The following is a 26,621-nucleotide window of genomic DNA, read 5'->3' on the forward strand; positions in this document are numbered from 1 at the left end:
TGCTTCCTAACTTCACATCTGAAAGGTCTGGCTCTCATTTTTAGGCTATGTCCCCTAGTCCTAGACTCACCAACCAGCAGAAATAATTTCTCTCTATCTACCCTATCAGTTCCCCTTAATATCTTGAAAACTTAGATTAAATCGTCCCTTAATCTTCTAAATTCCAGGGAGTACAACCCTAGTTTGTGTAGGTAATTTAAGCCCTGGAGTCCAGGTATCATTCTGGTAAATCTAGGCTGCATTCTCTCCAAGGCCAACACATCCCTCCTTCCTATCCTGATGAAGGGTCATCGACCTGAAACGTTAATTCTGTTTCTCTCTCTACAGATGCTGCCTGACCTGCTCGAGTATTTCCAGCATTTTCTGTTTTTATTATACTTCCTAAATTGTGGTGCCTAGAATTGAACACAGTACTCCAGATGTAGTCTAACCACAGCTTTGTACAGCTGTAGCATAACTTCTACCCCTTGTATTCAAGTCCTCTGGATATAAAGGCCAGATATAACCTTTTTGATTATTTTATGTACCTGTCCATGATATTTTAATGATCTATGTACATGGACCCCCTAGTCTCTTTGGACATCCACTGTTCCTAGCTTATCACCATTTGGAAAGGACCCTGTTCTAACCTTCTCATGTCCAAAATGGATGACCTCACACTTGCCTACACTGAAATCCATTTGTCACAGTTTTGCCCATTTACTTAATCTGTTAATATCTCTTTCTAATGTTATGCTTCCATCTACACTGCTTACAATGCCACTTATCTTTGTGTCATCTGGAAGATTGGATCTCTATTCCATCCAAGTCATTAAAAAATGCGATGAATAGTTGAGACCCCAACACAGATTCCCGTGGGACATGACTAGTCACATCCTGCCAATTAGAGTATTATCTCTACTCTCTGTCTCCTGCCCCTCAGCCAGTTTCTTAACCAGGTCAATAATTTGCCTTCAATTCCATAAGCTTCAACTTTAGCTAATGTTCTTATAAGAGGGACTTTATCAAATGCCTTATGGAGTCCATATAAATAACATCCATAGACATCCCCCTGTTCACTACTTCAGTCACCTCTTCAAAAAAATTCAATCAGGTTTGTCAGGCATGATGTACACTTTACAAATCCATGCTGGCTCTCTCTGACCAAGTTGTTCAGTTACTGTATCCTTAATTATAGGGGATGTTCAGGTCTTTGTCTTTTTATTTGAGCAGACTGGAAGTCGGTCATGATGGGGGCAGAAGTGCGGCGGTAAATGCTGGTGAGGGGCGGAAGTGGAGGTGGGACGGATTCTCTACCGCTATCGCTCAGCAGCGGAGCGGTGGTGACATCATTGCACGTCTGCGTCACCAAGTTTCTGCCCTTCGTTAAAGGGGAGACAATCGATGAAGCTAAAGGATCGGCCACTGGGCCACCAGGGAGGGTTTTGGCCGGGCCAGCGGCCTGACACCCAAGAAGGGGTGCCAGGCTGCCTGTTGACGGCCCGGCCGAACCAGGGGGAACAATAGTCCAGCCAACATGGAATTTGGCCGGCAAAATAAAATTAAATGGCGGCAGCGGCATTGGGCCCTTGCCTTTAATGGCCATCGCGCAGCCAGGGCTCACAGAGGGGGACTACAAGGTGCACCGACAGTAAAAGCTGTCTGTGGCACCACTTGGTGGACATTAGATTTTTAGCCCTGAATATTGACCGAGGTGGGGGGTCCTGGCGGTGCGCGGCTGCTTGGCAGCGGCAGGGTGGAAGTGGGGACCACCAGAAACCCCCCCCCCCCTTGCTGAATTTGGCTGGCAGCGGCCATTCAACCAGAAATCGTTGCCCATTGGATTCCGCCACCTGGCCGTTGCATTCCGGCGGAAGTGGGCCTTATCAGAACCCTGAATTTTGGCCCCATAGAGTCTGGTAATTTCCCGACAACAGATTTTAGGCTAACTAATCTCCAATTCTCTGGATTGTTTCTCTTACCTTTCTTAAATAGCGGAGTGACGTGCAATTTTCTAATCCAAAGGGACAGATCCTGAATTGAGAGAACTTTAGAATGCAGCTCTGCATCAGAGCATTTATGAACACAGGAAAGTACAGGCCACGTAAAATTATACACTTCATCTATTTAGTTCTAAAAACTAATACCTCTCAATTGCTGACAAGCTCAAACATCTACCCGATTCTTCCTTCTACACTATCTGCCTACACTCCATCCTTCTGCAATCCATTCCACATATTCAGTACCCTCTGCATAAAGTTGCTAAATTTAAACTATCTGTGCACCTTCCCTCTTCTAAGCTTGAACCCCTGGCTCTAGAGTTTGTAGCAATCTCAAATATATTATGAGGGTTTAAATGATCTGTTTCTTTAAGAGTATTTGAATGGTATTTCTCCTGAGCCTTCTCTTCTCCACAGTAAACAATTTCAGGATCTACAACCTCTCCTCATAACTGAGATGGCATCAACTAGGAGGTTGATTGCCTTTTTATACACTGCCTCCAATGCCTGGATTCCCTTTTTGCAGTACAGCGACCAGAATTGTCCATAGTACTCCAGGTGTGGCTGTGTCATTTACTGACTTATTGGGTTGGATTTTCCCAGGTTCTACCCGTATGCTGCAGGGGGACCTGGGCGATGGCGGGAAACCCGGGAATTTCTCCACAGCTTGCGTGTGACGTCAAGGGTGGGTTCCCCTCCCGGAAGTCAGCCTGATTGACAGGCTACCTTTCAGTCGCGTGCGGGGACTCTGAGAAGAAGGTCGCAGCAACAGGTAAGTGCTAGGCCTAGGATGTTGGGGGTGGGGGCGGGGGAGGTCTGATCCCTGGGGGGAGGAGATGTCCCATCGCAGTCGCAATCCCCGATCCCTGACTCCAGGGCTGAGTAGTGACCCCAAAGGGGGTGTTCCAGGCCGGGGGGGGGGGGGGGGGAGGGGTTGAACCCTGACCCTGGGGGCTGGTTAAAGTAGAGGCTTCAGGTCTCATATCTAAATTGCCAAAACGCTCCTTGGCAGCCCACCCCGTCCCACCTGAGTGAAAGGTGAAAGTGGGCCAGTTGGTGGTGGTTTGGCATCAGGGTTCACACCTCCAACCTACCCGCTCTTACCTCACAAAATTCTGGCCATTGTCACCTGCTGGGATTGTACTTTATCCCTGCTGCTGCACACTGGGATGTTGGTTTTAATAAACTGTCCACCTCTGTCTTCCATCTTGAGTCTGGAGCCAAGAGCCATTGAATTTATAAATGCTTATTGTTTATCCTCCTTCCCCGTTCCTAATACTGTGCATTTATGCACATTAAATGCCATTTGCAACCCATCACACACCTTCCCAATGTATCCCCATCGTTATGTATTTGGTTTATCTGTTCCCTATTGTTTGATTCCCCCCACCCCAAAGTTTGGTGCTAACAGCAAACTTAAACAGCTTTGTTTTGGTCCTAAGGTACAAATCATTTATCTACACTATAAGCAGGAACAGTAATTGTAATGTATTTGCTTCATGGGCTCTTTGCTTAAGAATTCATCGCAACACATTGCTATTAAGAAGTTGGTTTATTAGCAAAGGTTTAACAATCACACTACACATTCCCAGTTCTTCCACCAAGCTCACAACCACCTGCCTCATCGTGGATTCCCTGAACCCAACTGGCTGGGGTTTTATTGAGGCGTGAACATCACAAGACTGCTAAGCCACTCCCAACTCAACAGCTCTACAACTATTTTAGTAAAACTATAAATCAAGTACCCCCCTTAAAAGGGGCACTAGAACCAACAAATTAACAATTAACTTTGGACATTAAATGAATCAAATTAAAATTTGGTTGTCGGGGTGATGATGCACTCCAGTCCCTCTGGTGCCCATCTCTCACAGAAGGCCGCGAGCGTACCTGTGGACACTGCGAGCTCCATTTCCAGGGACACCCTGGCATGAACAGAAGAGAGGCAGGCAGTCGGGCTGAACGACCCCCTCGACCGCCCGCTGCCTGGACCAGTTACTGGCCACCTTGGCCATGCCCAGGAGCAGTCCTACGATGAGGCCTTCCAACCTGCCCACTCTGCACTGCACAGGATGCCCAAAAATCAAGAGCGTGGGACTGAAGTGCAGCCAAAATTTGAGAAGCAGCCCCTTCAAATAATGGAATAGGGGCTGCAACCTCGCACACTCAACATAAATATGGAACATGGACTCTTCCAGACCACGGAAATTACAGGTAGCCTGGGAGTCTGTGAACCGACTTAAAAAACTTATTGCACGGGACTGCCCCATGCAACACCCTCCAGGCCAAGTCCCCAATAAATAAAGGGAGGGCTCCTGCGTAGAGAGCACTCCATTGGGGACCCTCACCTCCTTCAGTTGGCAAGATTGTGCACCATGGTGTGTCCGGACGGCAGACGAGGATGGCAATCAACAGCTCTGCAAACCTGCGAGCATACGCACAGGTGTATACATTATAGTAATTACAAAAATGGTCCACTTTTCGTTCCTGTTTTTTCCTCTAGCAGTGTAGTTGCCCCAGCTCATTCCTTATCATCTGAAAATCTGCCTTTCTAAAATTGGATGCTTTCTTTATACTCATTTTCTTTTCTATTAAGCCTAAATCTCACTATATTGTGACCATTGAGTTCCTGACTCCGATTTACTCTACCACCTCCTAGGTGTTACTTAATAACAGATCCAATAGCGCCCCTGCTCTCGCGGGTTCCTTGACTAATTGTTCCATGTAATAATTCAATATTGTGTCCAGGATCATGTTTTCACTCCTACTGCACCTTGTATAGCTTTCCCAATCTATTCCTGGTAAATCGAAGTCACCCATACAAAGTGCATTTGTTCCTGCACAAACCTCCCTCATTTCACTTCAAAGTTGTTTGTGCAATCCCATCTCCTGATCTGATGATCTCCAACATACTCGCATAGTTCATTTCTTTCCTCTCATCAATAAATTTTTTATGTTATCCACGCTCTGACCATCACCAAGAGAATCATGGTGAAGTTCTCCTTCACATAAAGGAGCAGACCCTTTACCAGAGACAGAGAGGCACCTGAAGTTCCCACAGGGCTTCTATGGCAGAAGAAAAAGTGTAACCGGCTATAAATAAAAGGCTGGTTATGCTTTTTCTCCGGGGTTTCCATCAATCTTCTGCCGTAGACGCAGCAGATCGGAAGTACTTCATGAAAATTCTCCCCTAGAATGTTTTAGAATGTTTTCATTCTAGACCAGTATTACAATAAGGTTAGTCGACAGGAAGAGCAGCTTTTACAGGGAAGTAATGCTGCCTGAATCACAGTGCAAGGCCTAAGTTGTGCCCTAGCAGCAGGACATTCTGGTCTCACTAGATGCTGAGAGGCCAGCTCATGAATATCATCATCATATGCCATCTGTATAACTTGAGCCTTGCACAGGGAGCAAAATAAAGGGGCCCATTTAACGGTATGCGATGGAAGGCACTGGAGCCTTGGATTGATTGTAGAAATTGTTCAGCCTTTGCTGCATAGGGGGAAAGAAGTAACGGCTGAGAAAGAAAGGCTGCTAAGCCCAATGAAAAGGCACAGAGTCTGTGGGCAAATGGTGGAGCACAGGGGTTCGGAATGTGAATACACCGCGGCACAGGTGCATGTGAGGAGAGCTGCTCTGTTTGGAACTTGAGGACATCCTCCCGAGAGAACAGCAGTGCATCATGCTCAGCATGAAGTGCCAGCCAGGCTCAACACTGTCGACACTATCTGCAGGACAAGGGTGCAAAAAACACCACACTTTAAAGAATCTGTTAAAGTAAGATTAACCAGCACTACTGTATACCAGGTAGATGGCCCAAGGGTCCATGCCACACTGTGTTGCCTTCTAACCTGTTTCTGCTTTTCCATGTCAAGCTCTCACACATTACGTGGATGCAAAAGGATGTTATACATAGCCATCCCTCAGGAGGGCACACAGCCAAGTTCCAACGCACAACTGAAATTCTTATCTCACATTTTCACATGTCAAACCATTGAACCATAAACCTGGTCAGTCACTCACATCCATATTTGGGCTTCAGGCTTGGCTTATGGCAGCTATCAGTCACTCTCTGTGCCTCGAAAATGTAGCAGTGCAGTGACATGGGGCAGCTGTGTCATACTGTTCAGTGGGAAAGGAGATGAAAGTGCTCGCCATCGTGATTGATGCACCAGTCTCCAATCTGATACAAGTGTGGTTAGCACAATAACGGATATCGCAGTGCGAGCCAGGAATGAATCATAGGCATGACAGTTGGGGAAAATAATATCCTGGCCAACCACTGGCAGTGTGCTGCAGACTGGCTGCAGCTGTCCTTGTAACCAACTCCATGCTCACCCAGAACAGGCGGAGACCAATGTCTTGCCGAGGTCTGCAGATATGGTCTGCTACCTGCTGCTCTCCCGATCGTGCTTTGTTTCACCTTGTACTATCTCAACCATAAAACTCTGTACTCAGGGCATTATGAAAACAAACTTACATTAAGGAATTAAAAACAATTGACCCCCCCAATTTATTTTTGCAAAATATTAATAAAAATGACAGAAATATAAGGGAAAATATCTAATAACAAAATACTAAACCAAAAAAGCATGCAAAGCCTGTGATATCAAGAGCTCCTTTGCCCATGGAGATTCCCTGGCTCCCATTCCAATGGGCACACAAGAGGAAATCCAGGGCGCATACTGCAGAATTGCACTCTTTAAATATTTTTACATCAAATTGATGCCTTAATGAGACTAAGACATGAGATGGGTGCAAACAGTTCAGCTCATTGAAGGGTAATTCACTGATCCCGTGTTCATTACTCTCCCAATCTGTGCTCCCTTTGCACTGGTTGCACACCTTACTCTTCCAGCACACAGTATCACTGAACCTGACCATATATGCTTTAGTGCCAGAAACTGTTGAACTGCCTCTTGTAGAAAACCACTGACATGGCATTAACTGTACCAGGTGGCAGTCCATCCCACATTCACTACCGTGAAGAGATCATCTCTTCCCTTAATTGCAATTTAGCTTGCCATTTCCTGATTTTGAATTCATGACTTTCACCAATGTTGCTGTGTGACTGACTGCTGAATGTACATAATATTGGACCGAGGTGACTATGCGATCCATTCTTCTCTCTCTGTCTATCAGAAAGCACCTGATGTCCACTCTGCACTTCCCGAACGTGTGGCTCAGATTGATAACTTACCACGTGGAGCATCATGAGGACTATGAACTATCTATGCCTTGTGGTGTGATGCACTGGGGCTCCAACATGCTGCCACCATCAGTTAAACCAAAATATAAAGCAGCTTAAAAAAAACTAACATTTAGAAAGTAAAATTTTTACCAAGAGCTTGTTAGCAAAATGCATTGGACCGGTGAAAGGGAAGCTTAAACTATAAACCGATTAAAAAAATCAACAGGCTTGTGGATTAATGAAACATTACCTTTCATTATTCAAGGAAACTCGCGGTGGATCCAGGTTGGGATTCTCCATTGATTCCATCTGTGGACACCGCAGGAAATAATAGAGTGTGTGCAGGGCATCAGGAGACCACGTGACAGGCTGCTGCCTGCCATGGCGACAGGGACTCATTCCCAAAGACAATGTGTTCGAGCACTGCAGGTGGTGCATAGCTCGAGACACCAGATCACCTAATCATAATCAGAACAAGAAAGTCAGAAGCCAATACATGAGACCACAAATAGAACATAGGTGAAGGGTATATATTTGAGTCATAACCTATATTTTCGCTTTATAAATGCTGACTGTCCTGCTGTGTATTTCCAACATTTCTATTTTTATTTTAAAATGTATTTTCTTTTTATGAAAGGAAACAATAGTTTTCCTTCATTGTCCAGCTGAAATGGGACTGCCCTCACCTGGTTCCACTCTTACCTATATCTAGACATAGCTAGAGAATCTCCTAAAATAGTTCCTTCCTGGCCCAGAACATTACGGCTGGAGTCCCTCAAGGATCTAACCTTGGCCTCCTTCTATTTCTCATCTATTTGCTGCCCCACAGCGACATCATCCAAACCACAACATCAAGTTCCACATGTACGCTGCTGATACTCAGCTCGACCTCACCACCACCTCTCTCCCTCTCTCTGCACTGCCTCTGTGTTGTCAGACTGCTTTGTCCGACATCCAGGCTTGGATGAGCCAAAATTTCCTCCAATGAAACATTGGGAGGACCAAAGCCATTGTCTTCGTATCCCGCCACAAACTCTGTTTCTAAGCCACAACTGCCACCCCCATCCCTGGCCACTCACTGAGGCTGAACCAGACTGTTCGCAACCTTGGTGTCCTAATTGACCCAGAGCTGAGCTTCCGATCCCATATCCTCTCCATCACAAAAACCGCCTCCTTCCACCTTGGTAATATCACCCAACTTTTCCCCACCTCATGACATCTGCTACTGAAACTCTCATTCAAGCTATTGTTACCTCCAGACTTGACTATTACAATGCTCTCCTGGCTGGTCCCCCATCTGCCACCCTTCATAAACTTGAGCTCATCCAAAACTCTGCTGCCTGTATCCTAACTTGCGCCAAGTCTCATTCATCCGTCACTCCTGCGCTCGCTGACGTACATTATCACCGGGTCCCAATTTAAAATTCTCACCGAATATTCAAATCCTTCCATGGCCTCACTGCTCCCTACCTCTGTTACCACCTCCAGCTCGACAATCTTTCGGGAACTCGATATTCCTCCAATTCTGGCCTCTTCGCCCCACCATTGGTGGTTGTGCCTTCAGCTGTCTTGACATTAGGCTCTGGAATTGCCTCCCTAAACCTCTTCACCTCTCCACCTCTAATCCTCCTTTAAAGATACTGCTTAAAACTTACCTCTTTGGTCACCTGTTCTAATGTTTCCTTCTTTGGCTGGGTGTCAGTGTTGTCTGATTAGGCTCCTGTAAAGTGCCTTGGGACATTTCACTGCATTAAATACGTTGTATAAATGCAAGTTGTTGACATTGCAAGTAGTTTCCTACAACAGCATGGCCAAGACTGGACACCTCACCATGCAGGGAAATGCAACTCTGAACCCATGTCTTACTCCTTCACGGCACAGCAAGTTATAGCTCTGCTATGGTTACACTACTGTGCCACCCTCAACGGCGATTTATAACTGTTCCTGTGTAGATATAGCTCAGGAATCCTGCTTCTTTGAGAGAGACACTCAAACCACAGTAACGCACAGGGATTCCATTCAGAGGGGATCTGGGAGAGCTTTGGAAAACCCGCCTAAAGACTGTTCTGCCCAATACACCAAAGAGAGATTAGACTTTTATAAAGCAGTGACTCCCAAGCCCTTTACAGGTTTAAATACTTGTCTTTTTGGCCAAGAATTATTATAGGCAACACATTTTCCAGTCTAGCTGATTTCGAAACTTAGGGACATAAGAGCCGACTGGAATCTAAATGTTAGGCAGACATTTGGAAGAAATAGATTCTCCAATGTTTTTTCTTTTGAGGGGGTGGTGTAAGGTGTGGGGGAGGGCGATGGCTTTTAAGTAAATAGTTTAATAAATAAAAGTAGCCAAATCAAACAAAATAGGGTGTTTTCCTACCAGTAAAATGTGGCAGACACTCTTGTGTTACAGGAGAAAGAGGGCGTGTTGACGAGCACTGGAGAAGTCTTTTGGTAACGCAGGTTGAAAGTAAATGAGCAGACCTCAAGATACACAGCCAAGTTGGTGGTTTTCCTGATATTTCAAAAATGAGTGAACGGTGGGAACGTACAGTAGCCAGTCCTATCTTTGTCTGTCAGCTGTTAGTATAGCCATTTAATTAGTATACTGTGCTAAGCTTTGTATGGGATATTATTTCATTTGACTTTACATGAGGGTCAACAATGCTGAAATATGGACTATCTTTTCACTGAATACTGGACAGAGAATGTCTGAAGTGAGGGGCACCATCTCAGAATTGCAGCCATTTGAACATTTCTCACATTTCTAGCTCACACAGTTCAGTGCTCATAATGACAAATCTGGCTGCTGGCTGGCTGAAGGGCTGCCAATAATCATACTTTTTGTGGGGGGAAATGAGAAGCTTTCCCTTCTGGTTTATAGCTCTGCATTTGAACAAATGGACTGGGCGTGAGCTGCCCTTATAAAAGCTCTGAAGAATATAACGAGATTCTGAGGAGCAGGAATAGAAGGGTTCCATATCTCTGGAAATGTTAGGCTATCAAAAACGCAAAGGAACTTTTTTTTCTGTTTATTAAGAAATCTAGGTCAAGGACCATGTCACATAAAGCAAGACATCACAAACATTGAAAAGAGTAGGACAGAAACGTCACAAGAACAAAAAAAAAGTATAGGATGAGAAATGGACATTCGGCCTATTTAACTCGGCCCGCTAATATTTCAGCTGAATCTAGCATCCAACTGCATCATCAACTCACCCAATATCTGATTCCTCTACTGGAACTTACTGATAGATTATTCCAAATGTTAATTACACTTTGAATATAGTTATGTTTTTCCAAGATCTGTTTTACATTTTTCACTAACCTTTATATTCTCTTGTTCTCCTGGCCTAAATGACTTTAAAGTAATGCTCTGGTTTGACATTGGTGCAGAAATTTTGGGCGGAGGCTTCCCGTGGGCGGATGCCTCCGACCTGAAAAAAATGTACGAACTTACCTGGTGGTCCGCGAGGTTTGGAGACTTGCGGTTCTGGGCCTCCCAATGCACAGGCCCACGTATGCCAGGGACACAGGCGTTTTGCAAGCATCCCTGGGATCACGTGGGCCGGCCCAACCAATCAACGCAGGGGTATTCCCATTCATACTTGTGGCGAGTTCCGTATATACTGAGGAATTGCGCAGCAATTGCGCCATCAAAAACAATCAGCAGGCAACAGACTGATACGATATTAAAGTTGCCCTCCCTGACTTTAAATATCGCTCCCCAAGCAGACAGCCGAGGCAACACCACCTTCTGTTGCTGCCGTTGTTGAAGCCTAGCGATGCAGCAGGGGGCGGGAGCAAATATCACATCTGGGGCCGTAACAGGGCGCTGCGCACCTGATGATGTCACGAACTACGGGGCGCAAGAGAGTGAGGCGGTAAATGTTAGCGCCAGCGCAAAACTGCCAGTGAAGTGCATGAGGCGTCAGAGATTTTGCAGCACCTTGTCAGTAACTCCTTAGCTCCCTGTTGCCGCCCTCCGCAGGCGCTAACAAGAAGCGCAAAGCAGCCGAATTTCTCCCCGTGTCAGAATAGTCAACAAGAGGGGGAGGTGGAAACCTGGCAAGGGAAAAAGAACAAAAGCACGGGTAAAGAAATTGTTTGAATGCTCGGAGATAAGTAGCAAGATGTCTTCAGTGTGAAGATGGGACTTCGTCTGCATAAGGACTGTACAGTGATCACTGCTACCAATGCTGTCATGGATGGATGCATGTGCAACAGGTAGATTGGTGAGGACGAGGTCAAGTAGGTTTTTCCCTTGTGTTGGTTCTCTTACCACCTGCTGCAGGCCCAGTCCGACAGCCATGTCCTGAAGCCATGAGACTTCATGAGGTTTGGAATCAATGTTGAGGACTTCCAGGGCCACTCCCTTCCAACTGTATACCACTGTGCCCCGCCACCTTGGGTGGATCTGTCCTGCTGGTGGGACAGGACATATCCAGGGATGGTGATGAAGGAGTCTGGGACTTTGGCTGAAAGGTACGATTCAATGCGTAAAAGAAAGACTTCGATTTTATATCGTGCCTTTCCCGACATCTCAAAGCACTTGACAGCCAATGAAGTACTTTTGGAGTGTAGTCACTGTTGTAATATAGGAAAGGCCGCAGGTCGGGGCCATAAAAGAAGCGGAGGTGCAGCGGCCCGGGAGCAGTGTGGTGGCGTGTCACTTCAGAGAGCAGCGCGAGCTGGTGCAGGAGGGCGACGACTTGGAGAAGGGCGACTGGACTGGACGTCACCAAAATCCAGGTCGCTGAGTGGAGCATGGGCAGGAGAGGCGGCAAACAGCAGAGGAACGGCGAGGTCGGGGCAAAGGAGCGGCAAGAGATTGCAGAGCGACGTGATCGGGGCCCAGGAGAATCGGGGGCCCAGGGGCAGCACGGGCCAACCCACACTGCAATATGTGTGCGTACTAGGTCCGTGCAGCAGAACTGGTCTCCAGTTGTCTTGGTTAACCCTTGCCACTGGAACAAGACCTAGCTCTGTCAAACCCGTGTGGTGGCTGATGTGTAATTGCCACCCCACGTTAAAAAAATCCACACACAGGCATTTTCCACCCTTCAAATATGTAGTTCAGGACCTGGAATGTCAGGTCCTTCATTGAAACACCTGTGAACTCATCGCTTTTTGGTGTGGGAGCAAGTCATCCTTGATACGAGGGACCACCTAAGAAGAAGAAGTAGTAGGAAAGGCCATTGCTTGACGAGTCTGTGGGACAGCTCTCTCAATTTTGGCACATGTCACCAGATGTTAGTGAGGATAACTTTGCAGGGTCGACTGGGCTGGGTGTGCCGTTGTCATGTGCGAAGCTGGTGCCGAAGTCTATGCCGGGTGATCCGTTTGGTTTTATTCTTATTTCTTTTAACGGTTTGTTGCAACTGAGTGGCTTGCTAGGCCATTGTTTAGGGCAGTTAAAGGTCAACCACACTGTGGATCTGGAGTCACATGTAGGCCAGACTACAAAAGAACAGCAGATGTTCTTCCCTAAAGGACAGAAGTGATCCAGATGGGTTTTTATGACAATCTGGTAGTTTCTGTCACTAGCTTTATTTAATTAAGTGAATTTAAATTCCCCAGCTGCCGTGATGCGGTTTGAACTCACCTCTCCAGATTATTAGTCCAGGCTTTTGGATTACTAGTCCCGTAACTTAACCACTATGCTACCGTCCGTTCCCCCCACCTCCCCAACCACTGGTGGGACTGGTGCATGTGGGGTGGGGTTAAGATGGTGAGGGGGGGGTTGCACCATGCCCCCTCCCATCTTTAGAAACATAGAAAATAGTTGCAGGAGTAGGCCATTCGGCCCTTCGAGTCTGCACCGCCATTCAATGAGTTCATGGCTCAACATGCAACTTCAGTACCCCATTGCTGCTTTCTCGCCATACCCCTTGATCCCACTAGTAGTAAGGTCTACATCTAACTCCTTTTTGAATATATTTAGTGAATTGGCCTCAACAACTTTCTGTGGTAGAGAATTCCACAGGTTCACCACTCTCTGGGTGAAGAAGTTTCTCCTCATCTCGGTCCTAAATGGCTTACCCCTTATCCTTAGACTGTGACCCCTGGTTTTGGACTTCCCCAACATTGGGAATATTCTTCCTGCATCTAACCTGTCTAAATCCGTCAGAAATTTAAACTTTTCTATGAGATCCCCTCTCATTCTTCTGAACTCCAGTGAATACAAGCCCAGTTGATCCAGTCTTTCTTGATATGTCAGTCCTGCCATCCCGGGAATCAGTCTGGTGAACCTTTGCTGCATTCCCTCAATAGCAAGAACGTCCTTCCTCAAGTTAGGAGACCAAAACTGTATACAATACTCCAGGTGTGGCCTCACCAAGGCCCTGTACAACAGTAGTAACGCCTCCCTGCCCCTGTACTCAAATCCCCTCGCTATGAAGGCCAACATGCCATTTGCTTTCTTAACCGCCTGCTGCACCTGCATGCCAACCTTCAATGACTGATGTACCATGACACCCAGGTCTCGTTGCACCTCCCCTTTTCCTAATCTGTCACCATTCAGATAATAGTCTGTCTCTCTGTTTTTACCACCAAAGTGGATAACCTCACATTTATCCACATTATACTTCATCTGCCATGCATTTGCCCACTCACCTAACCTATCCAAGTCACTCTGCAGCCTCATAGCATCCTCCTTACAGCTCACACTGCCACCCAACTTCGTGTCATCCACAAATTTGGAGATACTACATTTAATCCCCTCATCTAAATCATTAATGTACAATGTAAATTGCTGGGGCCCCAGAACAGAACATTGCGGTACCCCACTAGTCACTGCCTGCCATTCTGAATTACTTCACTTAATTCAGGCACGGGCAGACCAACCGCCCCCTGCAGGCGGGGGCCTACTTTACATTGAAAAGTCACGGCCTGATGATATCAGTGGGGTCAATCCCGACAACAGAATCGTGGCAGGATTTGTGGAGTGACTCGAAGAGGTCAAGGTAAGTTGTTTTTTTTTTTAAATCACTTTTTCGTGGAAGCTTTGTGGGCCAGGAAGAGCAGGATTACTCCCTCGGGACCTGCAAGGAGCCCTTGGGCCTCCCAAACCCCAGCTTTGCCTCTTCTTCCCAGCGCTGATGGCTCTTCCCATCCTGAGTTACACATTTACAGGGTGATGACATAGTGATGGTAGAGTGCTTTGGAGCAAGGTATGTTGGGATATCGATTCATGGTTGCAATTTACTAAACTGCTGAGCTTCCAATCTCAGCTGAATCAGGCCACATCTCACACTTCTGAGCAGCTGGTACAGAGCAGCATTGACAGAGGCCTGGAGGGCACTGAGACACGTGGCTCTGAGAGCCTTGGGAATGAGGAGAAAATAGAGGCATTATTACCTTAAAGTAATTGAAGCAACAAAAAATAACACCATTTACTGGCCTGTTAGTATTTGAAGACAATGGAGACATTCTTATGTTCTTATTATTAGTCACCTGTCTTTTTTCAGCCACTGTGACACATTTGAACTTTATTGGCTCAAATATCATTCATAAAACAGCAATGAGTTATAATTGATTAGACAATGAGCCTATCACTGAACAAGAAACATCTTAAAAAAAAAAATAAGAGGAAGAAATCCATTCATTTCCTGATGTTTTTCTTTATACTCAACAATCTGTCTTCAATCCGGGGATGGAGCTAGGGAGTTACAGCAGTAACTGGCTTCTAATGGACCTTAGGATGTGCCTATTTATGGTCAACAGATTTTGTGGTCTTTGTGTACAGGTTGTGTTAAATACAGCTTTATCTTAGCAGGAGACAGCTTTCTTGAAAGCAGACCTTTACACCTATCAAGATGTAAACATTTCCCACATTATTGTACAATAAATCGTGCCTTATATTGTGTAACGCTCCTGTCGTTGTAAAATATTGCTGCCTTCAAATTACCGGGAGCAATGCCATGGGGGGGGACCTGCCAGCATTAAAAAAAAAGAGCAAAACAGCGACAGACTAGGGAACGATTTCACTGCCACAATTCCCCACATTCAGAATGCAGAATTTAAATCGGCTGCAGGAGGAAATTCTAGAACAGGATGTAGGCACTTTCCCAAAGGGCGAGAGACCAAGTCACTCACAAATCCCCCTCATGCCTTCCCAGCTCATGAATGGAAATAGCAGAGGCACGGAGGCGTGCTGTCTGCCTGCACCTCGCTGCAGTGTGGCTAACTGCCCGCCAGACCTACATACAGTGAGGGAGCAAATTTCAAATTGAGCCTGCTCCAGAAACAAAAGGCAACGATTCAGAGAAAAATACAGCTGAAATAAACATTTCACAGATTAAAAAAAAGAGATATTTAAAGGGAGAATGTGTAATGTGGAAAATTTTTACAAATAGCACACACATATATACAATATATATGTATTTATATTACAGCCAACAACTACAGATTGGCAAAGACATTCAATGAGCAATGAACTCACTCAGCTCTGAAATGCTCCCAACACATGTTGCTAGTAGTGACTGCTCCAGGGTTCGAAGCTCCAGCTGAGCGTAAGCATCAGCACGCCCATCCTTGGTCGACAGTCCATTGTTGTACAAGCTGAAGTGGGCAGGCAGGGACAGCACACCTGCAAAACAGCAGAGCAGTCATATCAGCAACAGGTTACGGCAATCACTGGTAAATGCGCACGCCGAGTTGCATTTCTTTGTGGCTTTGCAATCTGAATGACCTTTTACCATCATCATCATCGGCAGTCCCTCAATTTTATAACAAGTCCCTGACTTAGTGACATCAGCTGCTGTTCAAGGCAATTCTGCCAGCACCACTTCCTGTAGCTGGCAGGACATTCCTGTAGCCAAACACTTAGTAGCTCAGTGGTCTGATCTCCCTGCTGACATCACTTGTTCACAACAGGAATTCCCTACCCACAGTGGCGCATATTAAACCTTCAATTATCAGTTCAGTGTTTATCGTGCAAAGTACATGCAATTCCTCTTATTCAGGCTACCAAGGAATAAATATGGCCACTGTCTAGTTTTCATAAAGCAGATTTTCATAAAGCTTTCGATTGCCATTTAAAAATAATGGTTAAAAACAACTTTTAAATAATGCTCAACAATGTTATGTAATGCTCAGTTTACCTAGTTGGCTTGTGTTACTTTCTGTCAGCAATAGCATCAATGGTAGTATGTTTTTGTCATGTAATTTGTTTCCCCTTGTACTTTGTTTCTCACCTCTTCAACTAACCTCTGTAGACTGAAGGGAAAGTCGGTCAGACTCACAAACAAACAATGAGGCTGTAGATTGTACACAATAGTCTGGATTTCCCACGGCTGGCCTCGAATTGTCCTAACGTTATTCGGGCAGCTGGTAATAGAAAATGGGCAACAGTTCCATCCCAGTGGAACTTGGCCCGCTTTATACCGCAAGGTGGTGAGTTGTGGTGTTGGCATCGCCTGCCTCAAACAGGTGGACTCTATATTAACATACGCATTTTGGAGTGTAGATGCCCTACAAACCATTTAATTATATTTGAGAGTGCAGAAGGTGAAGTCTACAGGATGTGCACTTGAAATGGGAATCTGGGGCTGTTAAGGAATCAAAGCGAACTGAGAAGTAACTTCATCCTTAATATTCCAGTCATTTTTTTCCCATTTTCATTTCAAAAAATTCTCTATGCTGGCAACAAGCTTCTCATGAGGTTTGGTGCCAGTTGTTCAAAATTTTCTTTCCACAGGACCGTTATTGGCATCAGTGTAAATCCACCTGAGACGTCTGGAAGAAAAGGAGAATCTCCGGAGGGATGCCAACCAGGTCAGACTGCATAAGTGATGCTCTGTACTTATCCACTAGGACTCTCACACAGGCATCTGTGGCTCAGGTTGGCCAGACCTTGCGTTAGCAGACGATTAGTGCATGCAGAGGCTCCTCACCCCAAGGAAGCGGAGGCAGCAGACCCAATGGCACCAATCAGATATGTGAATGCCTCACTAACCATAATTGTTAGATGTTTCCTTAGAAGCATTCCAATCATACTGTGTTATGCTGTGAGTGGCACTGTAACAAAGAAGACATGCAAGTGTGATCAACAGCTAGTGTACCTTGATTGGCTGCACTGGCGAAGATGCCAAACACATCTGCAAGCCCTGGCACACCAACCTGGCGTTGACTGCGGGTAACGGTCATCACAGGATATGGGTCACCAGAGGGTCACATACGGAGATGTGCCATCTGCTGCAAGGTCACCTGTAGCTACCAGGCACCATAGGGCGAGGAAATCCAGTAACACCAATAATCAGCTGTAGCTTCTAACTTGACATCCTTGCAGGCATGATGCGATGCTGACCTCTGGGATGGCCACGGCACAGAGGGCAACCCTCCTCGCAACCAAACTTCATTTTTGCCTGAGCTTTGCTTCACAAATATGTTACAAACTGTCATTCTGTAGTAACACTTGATGCTAAAGCACTCGAATCTATTAGCTGGACAGATCTTCAGCTGCCACGTGACAGCTATCTGCCTTACAGTCTTTCAGAAATCTACTGGTAGTGTTTCTGAAATGCAAGTTAAATTAGTGAGCTGACAATGAGATGCACTGTTCATTTGAGCTAATCTGTAAAGCTATGGAGATACCTTTGTGTATTATCTAATGTTCCTATCCACATCCTGTATGCTAGTTAAATCCATTTTGGTATGACTGAGATGGTGGCCAATAAACCAACATCATTAGTGGAGTTTAAAAAGGCAAACTTGTCTGTTGCTGTATCTCTGTTTAATAATTTTAAGAAGCTGTGGAAAAACTCCAAATATAGCTGGGGTTTTTTTAAGTCTATGTGTTATAGCCAGCCAGCCAGGTGCTGTGGTTTTCAGTTTGTAAGTCTGAAGACGGCCCTATTAAAAGAAACAGAGGCCCTTTTCATAAAGCTACAACGTTGGTGCTTTATAACTATTAAAGCCACAGTATCCTTTTCATGTGGACTCACTGCCAGCTCCATGAACTGAAAATCAATGCGGCAACTTTTTCTGTGAGCTGGAGGTTTTTGGTAGGTCCATTTGTAAAGAATTATTGAGTACAGATGAAGAGATGGCACACTTCAGAAGTCCAGTTCACCAATAAAAAATGTGTGCAGAATTGGATGGACCTATTCAGTACGAATGGTGAATCTGGAGCTTTTCAAATGGAAGCAAAGACTGTAATCTTGGAGAACTTGATATTAAACAGCTGCAGTTTGTCTTTTGCCATTATCCAAGTGAAACCTTCATCCTGAAGTGATCACATCCAAATGATTTTAAAAACCAACGATTTTTTTTAAGGTTGTACACTGATTGAGACACCAATTAAAATGGTAAATTGCAATTCAATCAGCAATCATTGCAATTAATTGAATGAATGCTTAAATGTAAATGATGGGGTAACTAATTTAATTGCTGAATAACTGAACATTTCATGAACAAAACCCATTAGTTTGATTTTTCATGCATTGTATCCAAGGGCTGTTAATGTGATGGTTAGCACGACACATGTCAAGCACAGGTGACCCACGTTATCAAGGGCTGAGACCAGATGCCTGTAGTGCATCTGCTGCACATGGCATGTATAGCGTCAGCTGTGGCTCAGTGGGTAGCACCCTCGCCTTTGAGTCAGAAGGTTGTGGGTTCAAGTCCACTCCAGGAACTTAAGCGTATCAATCTAGGTAGACACCCCACTGCAGTGCTGAGGGAGTGCTGCATTGTCGCAGGTGCCCTCCTTCGGATGAGATATTAAATCTGGGCCACGTCTGGCCTCTTAGATGAATGTAAAAGATCCCATGGCACTATTTTGAAAATAACAAACTATTTCAACATAACAAAATCAGATTATTTTGTCATTATAATATTGCTGTTTGCGGGAGTTTGCTGTGTGCAAGTTGGCTGCTGCATTTCCCACATTACAAGTGACTACACTCCAAAAGTACATCATTGGCTGTAAAGCGCTTTGAGACGTCCGGTGGTCGTGAAAGGCGCTATATAAATGCAAGTCTTTCTTTCTTATAATGTAGTGGATGCAAGCATCTGAAGTGCTAAGTGACTGCCCACATTCAGTCTCAAAAAAAAAGTTCAGCAGTTCTTTGCTCTATAATGCATCCTCAGTGCAGGAACAGCAATGCTGAGGCTCAGTGTTCATATAAAAGGGGCTTTGGGAGGTTGGACCATTCAGCAATGTTGGCTACTGTTCCTCAAAGGGCAGCCTACCGAGGAGTTGCATCAAGCAGTTGCATTCTGAACCAGTGATTTCAATGTTTGTGTCCTCCAGGTTCAACATTGCAGCTGTTTATGCTTCTTAAAGCCATCTGAGGGACTATAAATGAGGTCAGCCTAATTAGGAGCTATGAGTAACTGGATAACAATCCTTCTCTGTTAGCTCTGCAGGAGTAGAATCAGAAAAGACATGAAGTATGGCTCATTTAAACCCAGTTATATGACAATTTTTCTCCCCAACTACCTTAATCTGCCCCTTACCAAAAGAATTATCAGGATACATTACAGCATCAGTCACTATAATGCTGTCTGCTGCATGTGTGTTTTGCCTTGGTGCTTTCTTTCAGTGTAAGTATATGGTGTACATATTCTGTGTCCTAACCATGTGCTGCTTCTAAGTGTTGCCCCAGTGGGAGGGGAAAATGAGGTGGATGGCTGTTGTCTGCCCATTTCTGTCACTTGGGATGGAGGTAGTTCTCCACTCCCTTGTGTTGGGTTAGAACATAGTCCTACAATTACATGCACCACAGGTATTAATGTGGTGGCTGCCTGGGTCTGTAAAAGAACAACACACGGTTTGCATTTGTAAAACATTTTTCAAGTCCAAAAGTGAATGAAATATTTTCAAGTGCTGTGTAAGGAAACACAGCAGTCAATTTTGCGCATGCTAAATAACACATCTGTAGTCATTGGAGCAGGAATGGCTGGGGGAAGCATGTCTTGCTTTTCCCTGAAAGACAACAGCATTATCCATGTTAACTCCTGGCATTCCCCTGATGCTTCGCACTCTCTCAGCATGGCAGTGGCAGCATACAGTTAGGCAGCTGCAAGGTTACTGAAGCTCGGAGATATCTGGTTCTGTAAAATGATGAATGCAGAAAAGACTAGTTGTACTGAGGGAGTGCCCTCTGTCAGAGATGCCTTCTTTTGGATGAGATGTAAAACTTAGGCCATGTCTGCCCTCTCAGGTGGATGTAAAACAGCCCACTGACATATTTGCAGAAGAGCAGGGGAGTTCTCTTGGACAATAATTATCCCTCAGCCAGCATCACTAAAACAAATTACCCGGTCATTATTTCACTGGTGTTTGTGGGAGCTTGCAGTGCACAAATCGATTGCTACATTTCCTATATTACAATAGTTACTACATTTAAAAAGTACATTGTTGGCTGTAAAGCACTTTGGAACATCCTGAGGTTGTGAAAGGTACAAATGACCTGTTCCAAATGAGGGATATTTCCTGATAAGGGGAGGTCACATGTTTTCAGTGTGTGTGTGCACCGATTGGTTGGAACAATTATCAGTGTGGTGTTGGCGGGCCGTCGGGCCCCAAGGGGTCGGCGGGTCGACGGGCCTCGAAAGTGTTGGCAGGCCCCAAAGGTGTCTGCGGGTCAACGGGTCCCGAGGTGTTGGTTCTGAAGTTGGTTAAATTTATTTCCCATTGATATTTTGAGAGGATTTTGGTTACATTTATTGTGGGTCTGTAAGTGTAAATGGGCAAGTTTATTTTTCATTGATATTTTTCCGAGGATTTTGATCAGCCACCTTGTGCGCATGCGGGAATGGTTCCGAACAAGGGGTGGTGCCGGATGAGAGAGTTTCGGATAAGGGAGGTTTAACCTGTATATGAATTCCTTTTTTTCTTCATCTTGTGTCTGTTATATTGCAGCTTAATAGAGCAGCTCAACCTTCTGAGGAGGTTTAGTTAAGTCTTTAACTAATGGAAATCTAAAATATGTCATAGCTTCTGTTCACTTATCAGTTTACCTGTCAATAGATCTGTTTGGCTGTTTATTAGCCCACTGATGTGTTTATTCTACTGTCTTTCAATGTCACGGAAGATCATGTGAGGGGATTACCTAGAAATTGGGCTGGTAAAGGTCATAGGTATGTGAGCACACCGACAGGACTGATCTGAGAAATTGAAATCTTAAAAAAAAAGTGTAAAAATCTCGAAAACCTAACAATGGAATTGTAAAGCAACATAAAATTAAGAAAAAGGTGAGCAGAATTTCTCTTGGCAACCTTCCTGAGATAAGCAAATTTCTTTCTCAGCTGCTCCCAGGTTTAGTGCAGGAGAGCAATGCTTCCCTTCACTGAGGATGGGTGACCCTCAGCTCCAGAGTTGCTTCATTAAAACATGCCATTCTGACACATGCTCTTGCTGCAGTCATTTTCCCTCTTAAGGAGTTTTAATAGAGATCAGCAAACTTCTAAAAGCTGTTGGCATTGGATAATCTGCCATTGAACCTGTTACACTGCCAGCTTGTCATGCACTAGTGTTATCTGTGGCTCAGTGGGTAGCTCACTCGCCTCTGAGTCAGAAGGTTGTGGGTTCAAGTCCCACTCCAGGGACTTGAGCACATAAATCTAGACTGACAGTCCAGTGCAGTGCTGAGGGATCGCTGCACCATCAGAGGTGCCATCTTTCGGATGAGACGCTAAACCGAGGTCCCATCTGCTGTCTCAGGTGGACGTAAAAGATGCAGGGGAGTTATGCCCAGTGTCCTGGCCAATATTTATCCCTCAATCAACTAAACAAAAAAACAGATTATCTGGCCATTATCACATTGGTGTTTGTGGGAGTTTGCTGTGTGCAAATTGGCTGCTGTGTTTCCCACATTACAATAATGGCTACACTCCAAAAGTACTTAATTGGCTGTGAAGCACTTTGAGACATCCGGTGGTTGTGAAAGATGCTATATAAATGCAAGTCTTTCTTTCACTCTGCAGTGGAACTGCTGTACATGTATTTAAATGAGCTGGTCTCGCATTATAGCCTCAGGTCAGCTCTCTGCAATGTGGGCACATTAGGGCTACATTACTAGCCCCATAGTGGACCTCAATCATTGCTTACTCTGTTGGCTGCACTTCGTTGCAGACAACCTTTCTAGCTAGAAGAGCAGGTACCCTGTATGTAGTTGGCTTTAGGGTAGCAATTATTATTTTTTGTTGTCGTCAATTTTCTCTTCTATCCTCCTCCCCGAAAAGTATTATCTCCGGTATATTGCATTCTTTATATGCAATTCCAAGCAGCGTGTCTTGGAAGCTCACAAATATATAAGCATTTAAGTTGAATCTTTAGGAAAACAGACTGCATGATGTTATTGTACTAAAAAGCTTTATTGTTTTTACAATTAAAGCAAGAAGGTGGGGCAGGAAGAATGGACACTTACTCCAAACAATGTTAATAAATGACACAATATCAATTGGATTACAAGTAATTCACTGATTATAGATTGAAGAACATCACATTACATTCCACTGAGACAATTAGAGACAATTAAACTCAGATTACCAAGTAGGGTCTCTCAGGCCAACATCTCAGAGAGATAATGAGGTAAACTGAGACAGGCTGTCTATTTCCTGAGGTAAACCCCTACTAATAGACCAATAATTTTCCACTGTATTGGACCATTTAACTCATTAAATGCTTGGGGTGAATTTAATACAGCTCATTATCGAGGACTGGTGTACATGGTTTTATATATATATTCAAATACTATCAATATTGTTTAAACATTGCTGTTCATGAGGGGTGATCTTATAGAAACATTTAAAATAATGAAAGGGATAGACAAGATGGAGGCAGAGAGGTTGTTTCCACTCGGGGGCACAGCCTCAAAATACGGGGGAGCCAATTTAAAACCGAGTTGAGAAGGAATTTCTTCCCCTAAAGGGTTGTGAATCTGTGGAATTCTCTGCCCAAGGAAGCAGTTGAGGCTAGCTCATTGAATGTATTCAAATCACAGATAGATGGATTTTTAACCAATAAGGGAATTAAGGGTTCTAGGGAGTGGACGGATAAGTGGAGCTGAGTCCACGGCCAGATCAGCCATGATCTTGTTGAATGGCGGAGCCGGCTCGAGGGGCTAGATGGCCTACTCCTGTTCCTAATTCTTATGTTCTTATGTTCTTATGTTCTTATTATTATGTGCATGTTACTCCATTTATTTATGAGATGGCTTTCAGCACTTCCCTCCTAGTTTCCTCTCATCTAAAAGCCACACTAGTGCACTTTCTTCCAGCAGAGAGCAGTATGCGGGTTTAAAGAAAGACCTGCATTTATCTGGTCCCTTATCATATCTCTTAGAATTATCTCAAGTCACATAAATAATATGCTTTGCTTTGAAATGCAGTGATTGTTGGAAATAAGGCAGCTATTTTACACGCAGTAAGATCGCACAAACCACAGTGGGAAGAAAGACTAGCTAATTTGTTTTTGCTGATGAAAGAGGAATGTTGCCCCCCCTCCCCCCCTCCACGCTATGGGATCTTCAATGTCCATCTGAACAACAGAATCGGCAGAGAGGACCTCAGTGCAGCATATGGCAGGGCCTCAATTTAACATCCCATCTGAAGTGCAACAGCCTCTTAGGAATGCATTATATGAGCGCAGCTTATGTGTTCATGTCGTGCAGTGAGCTTGAATCCACAATATTCAGACCTAGAATGAGAGTGCTACGAATCAAGCCAAACTGATATTATTGCAGAAAACCAAACTATGGTTTCCAACACAGATGCTGTCAGCTGAAGAAAAATAACATCCTTGCCAATTCACACATACGAGATTGAACACTGTTGTTTGGTGTCCAGTGCCTCTCCTCCATTGTCCAGCTCTGTGGGACTGTCCTCACCTGGTTCCACCTTTACCTATCCAGTTGTTGCCAGAGAATCTCTTGCAATGGCTTCCCCCCCCCCCCATCCCTGCACCATTACCTCTGAATTGTCTACATGACCTATCCTTGGTCCCTCCTATTTTTCATCTGCATGCTGCCCCTTGGCGACATAATCCGAAGATATAATGTCAGGTTCCACATATACACTGACAACACCCAGCTCTTCCTTACCACCAACTTTCCCTCGTCCTCCACTGCTTCTGTGTTGTCAGATTGCTTGTCCAACATCCAATCCTGGATAAGGCGAAATTTCCACCAATTAAACATTGGAAAGACCAAATCAATTGATTACAGCCCCCCGTCACAAACTCTGTTCCCTAGCCACCGATGCCAACCCCCTCCCTGGCCACTGTCTCAGGCGGAACCAGAATGCTTACAACCTCAGCTTCCTATTTGACCCCGAGTTGAACTTCTGACTCTATATCCGCTCCATCACAATAGAAAATCCTACTTCACCTCTATAATATTGCCCATCTCCACCTCTTACTTAGTCCATCTGCTGCTGAAACCCTCATCCATGCTTGTGTTATCTCTAGATTTGGCTATTCCAATGCTCACTACTGGCCGGCCTCCCATTTTCCATCCTCCACAAACTTGAGCTCATCCAAAACTCTGTCGCCTGTATCCTAACTCGCACCAAGTCCCGTTCACCCATCTACCCTGTGCTTGCTGACACACATTGGCTCCCAGTCCACCAATGCTTCGATTAAAAAATTCTCATCCTAGTGTTCAAATCCCTCCATATCTCTGTAACCTCCTCGAGCCCTATAATCTGCCGAGAACTTTGCGTTCCTCTAACTCTGGCCTCTTGTACATTCTCTACTTCCTTCACCCCACCATTGGCAAATGTGCCTTCAGTCATCTAGAGCCTAAACTCTGGGATTCCCTCCATAAATCTCTGCGCATAATGTAAGATAAACATTTGGTCCTATGAGTTGCGTATTTTCAGAATTAGAATGAATAGTCACAAAAAAATGATGGGAACAAAGCAGAGTTTTCCTGGAATGTCCTGTGCTTGAACTGTTGATGACATTTACTTATTATGTTTCACACTGATATTTTTGATGGATTTCTCAGTAAATGTTGTCCGACAGTAAATGAACAGGCTCTTTTCTCTAGAAAAGCGAAGACTGAGGAGTGACCTGATTGAGTTGCTTAAGATTATGAAAGGGTTTGAAAGGGTAGTTGTGGAGACCACCAGAATTAGGGGCCATACATATAATATATCCAATAAGGAATTCAGGAAAATCTGTTTTAACCAGAGAGTAGTTAGGATGTGGAACTTGCTACCACAGGGAGTAGTTGAGGTGAATAGCATAGATGCATTTAAGGGGAAGCTAGATAAACACGAGGAAAAAAGTAGTAGAAGGATGTGTTGATGGGGTTAGATGAGGAAGGGTGGGAGGAGGCTCATGTGGAGCATTAACCCCGGCATGGACCCGTTGACCCGTTTCTGTGCTGTAAATACTATGTAATGCTACTATGTAATATCTTCACACAAGACTATTGGGCCGAATTTTGAAGAACTTAAAAGTTCAAAATCAAAACATCGGGTGAAGAATGCCCTAGACACTTCCCTACAGTGCAGTCATGAAGGGACACTGTGACTTCCAAGTTTCTAACCTGACTGGGTTGTAGTTTTGACTTGTTAAACCAAATCAAATCTTTGCTTTGCCTTAGATCCCTGTGAAAATGATTGGTTTGGCCAACCCTAACTCTGGAGTACATTTTAAAAAAAATTATTCGTTCTTGGGATGTAGGCATCACTGACAAGGCCGGCATTTATTGCCCATCCCTAATTGTCCTTGAGAAGGTGGTGGTGAGCTGCCTTCTTGAACCGCTGCAGTCCGTGTGGTGATGGTACTCCCACAGTGCTGTTAGTGAGTGAGTTCCAGGTTTTGGCCCAGCGATGAAGAAGGATAGGCGATATATTTCCAAGTCAGGATGGTGTGTAAATTGGAGATGAACTTGCAGGTGATGGTGCTCCCATGCGCGGGTTTGGGAGGTGCTGTTGAAGTAACCTTGGTGAGTTGCAGCAGTGCATCTTGTAGATGGTACACACTGCAGCCACAAATGCGTCGATAATGGAGGGAGTGAATGTTCAAGGTGGTGAATAGGAATGCTGATTAAGCGGCTGCTTTGTCCTGGATGGTGTCGAGCTTCTTGAGTGTTGTTGGAGCTGCACTCATCCAGGCAAGTGGAGAGTATTCCATCACACTCCTGACTTATGCCTTGTAAATGGTGGAAAGGCTTTGTGGAGTCAGGAGGTGAGACACTCGCCACAGAATACCCAGCCTCTGACCTGCTCTGTAGCCACAGTATTTATGTGGCTGGTCCAGTTAAGTTTCTGTTCAATGGTGATCCCCAGGATGTTGATGGTGGGGGATTCGCCGATGGTAACACTGTTGAATGTCAAGGGGCAATGGTTGGACTCTCGCTTGTTGGAGCTGGTCATTGCCTAGCACTTACGTGGCGCGAATGTTACTTGGCACTTATCAGCCCAAGCTTGAATGTTGTCTAGGTTGCTGCATGCGGGCATGGACTGCTTCATTATCTGAGGGGTTGCGAATGGAA

General features: G+C 44.9%; 1 protein-coding gene across 1 annotated transcript in view; it reads right to left on the reverse strand.

Moving 5' to 3' along the window:
• Positions 1–26,621, reverse strand: part of abtb2b (ankyrin repeat and BTB (POZ) domain containing 2b) — a 286,894-nt gene that overhangs the window by 47,625 nt on the left and 212,648 nt on the right. Inside the window, exons 3-4 of the mRNA XM_070898621.1 lie at positions 15,611–15,757; positions 7,418–7,625 (exon numbers count right to left, since the gene is read on the reverse strand). Coding sequence (XP_070754722.1) covers positions 7,418–7,625; positions 15,611–15,757 — 355 coding nt within the window. The remainder of the gene's footprint in view (positions 1–7,417; positions 7,626–15,610; positions 15,758–26,621) is intronic.

The sequence above is a fragment of the Pristiophorus japonicus genome, chromosome 14 (assembly GCF_044704955.1).
Source record: "Pristiophorus japonicus isolate sPriJap1 chromosome 14, sPriJap1.hap1, whole genome shotgun sequence".
NCBI lineage: Eukaryota > Metazoa > Chordata > Chondrichthyes > Pristiophoridae > Pristiophorus > Pristiophorus japonicus.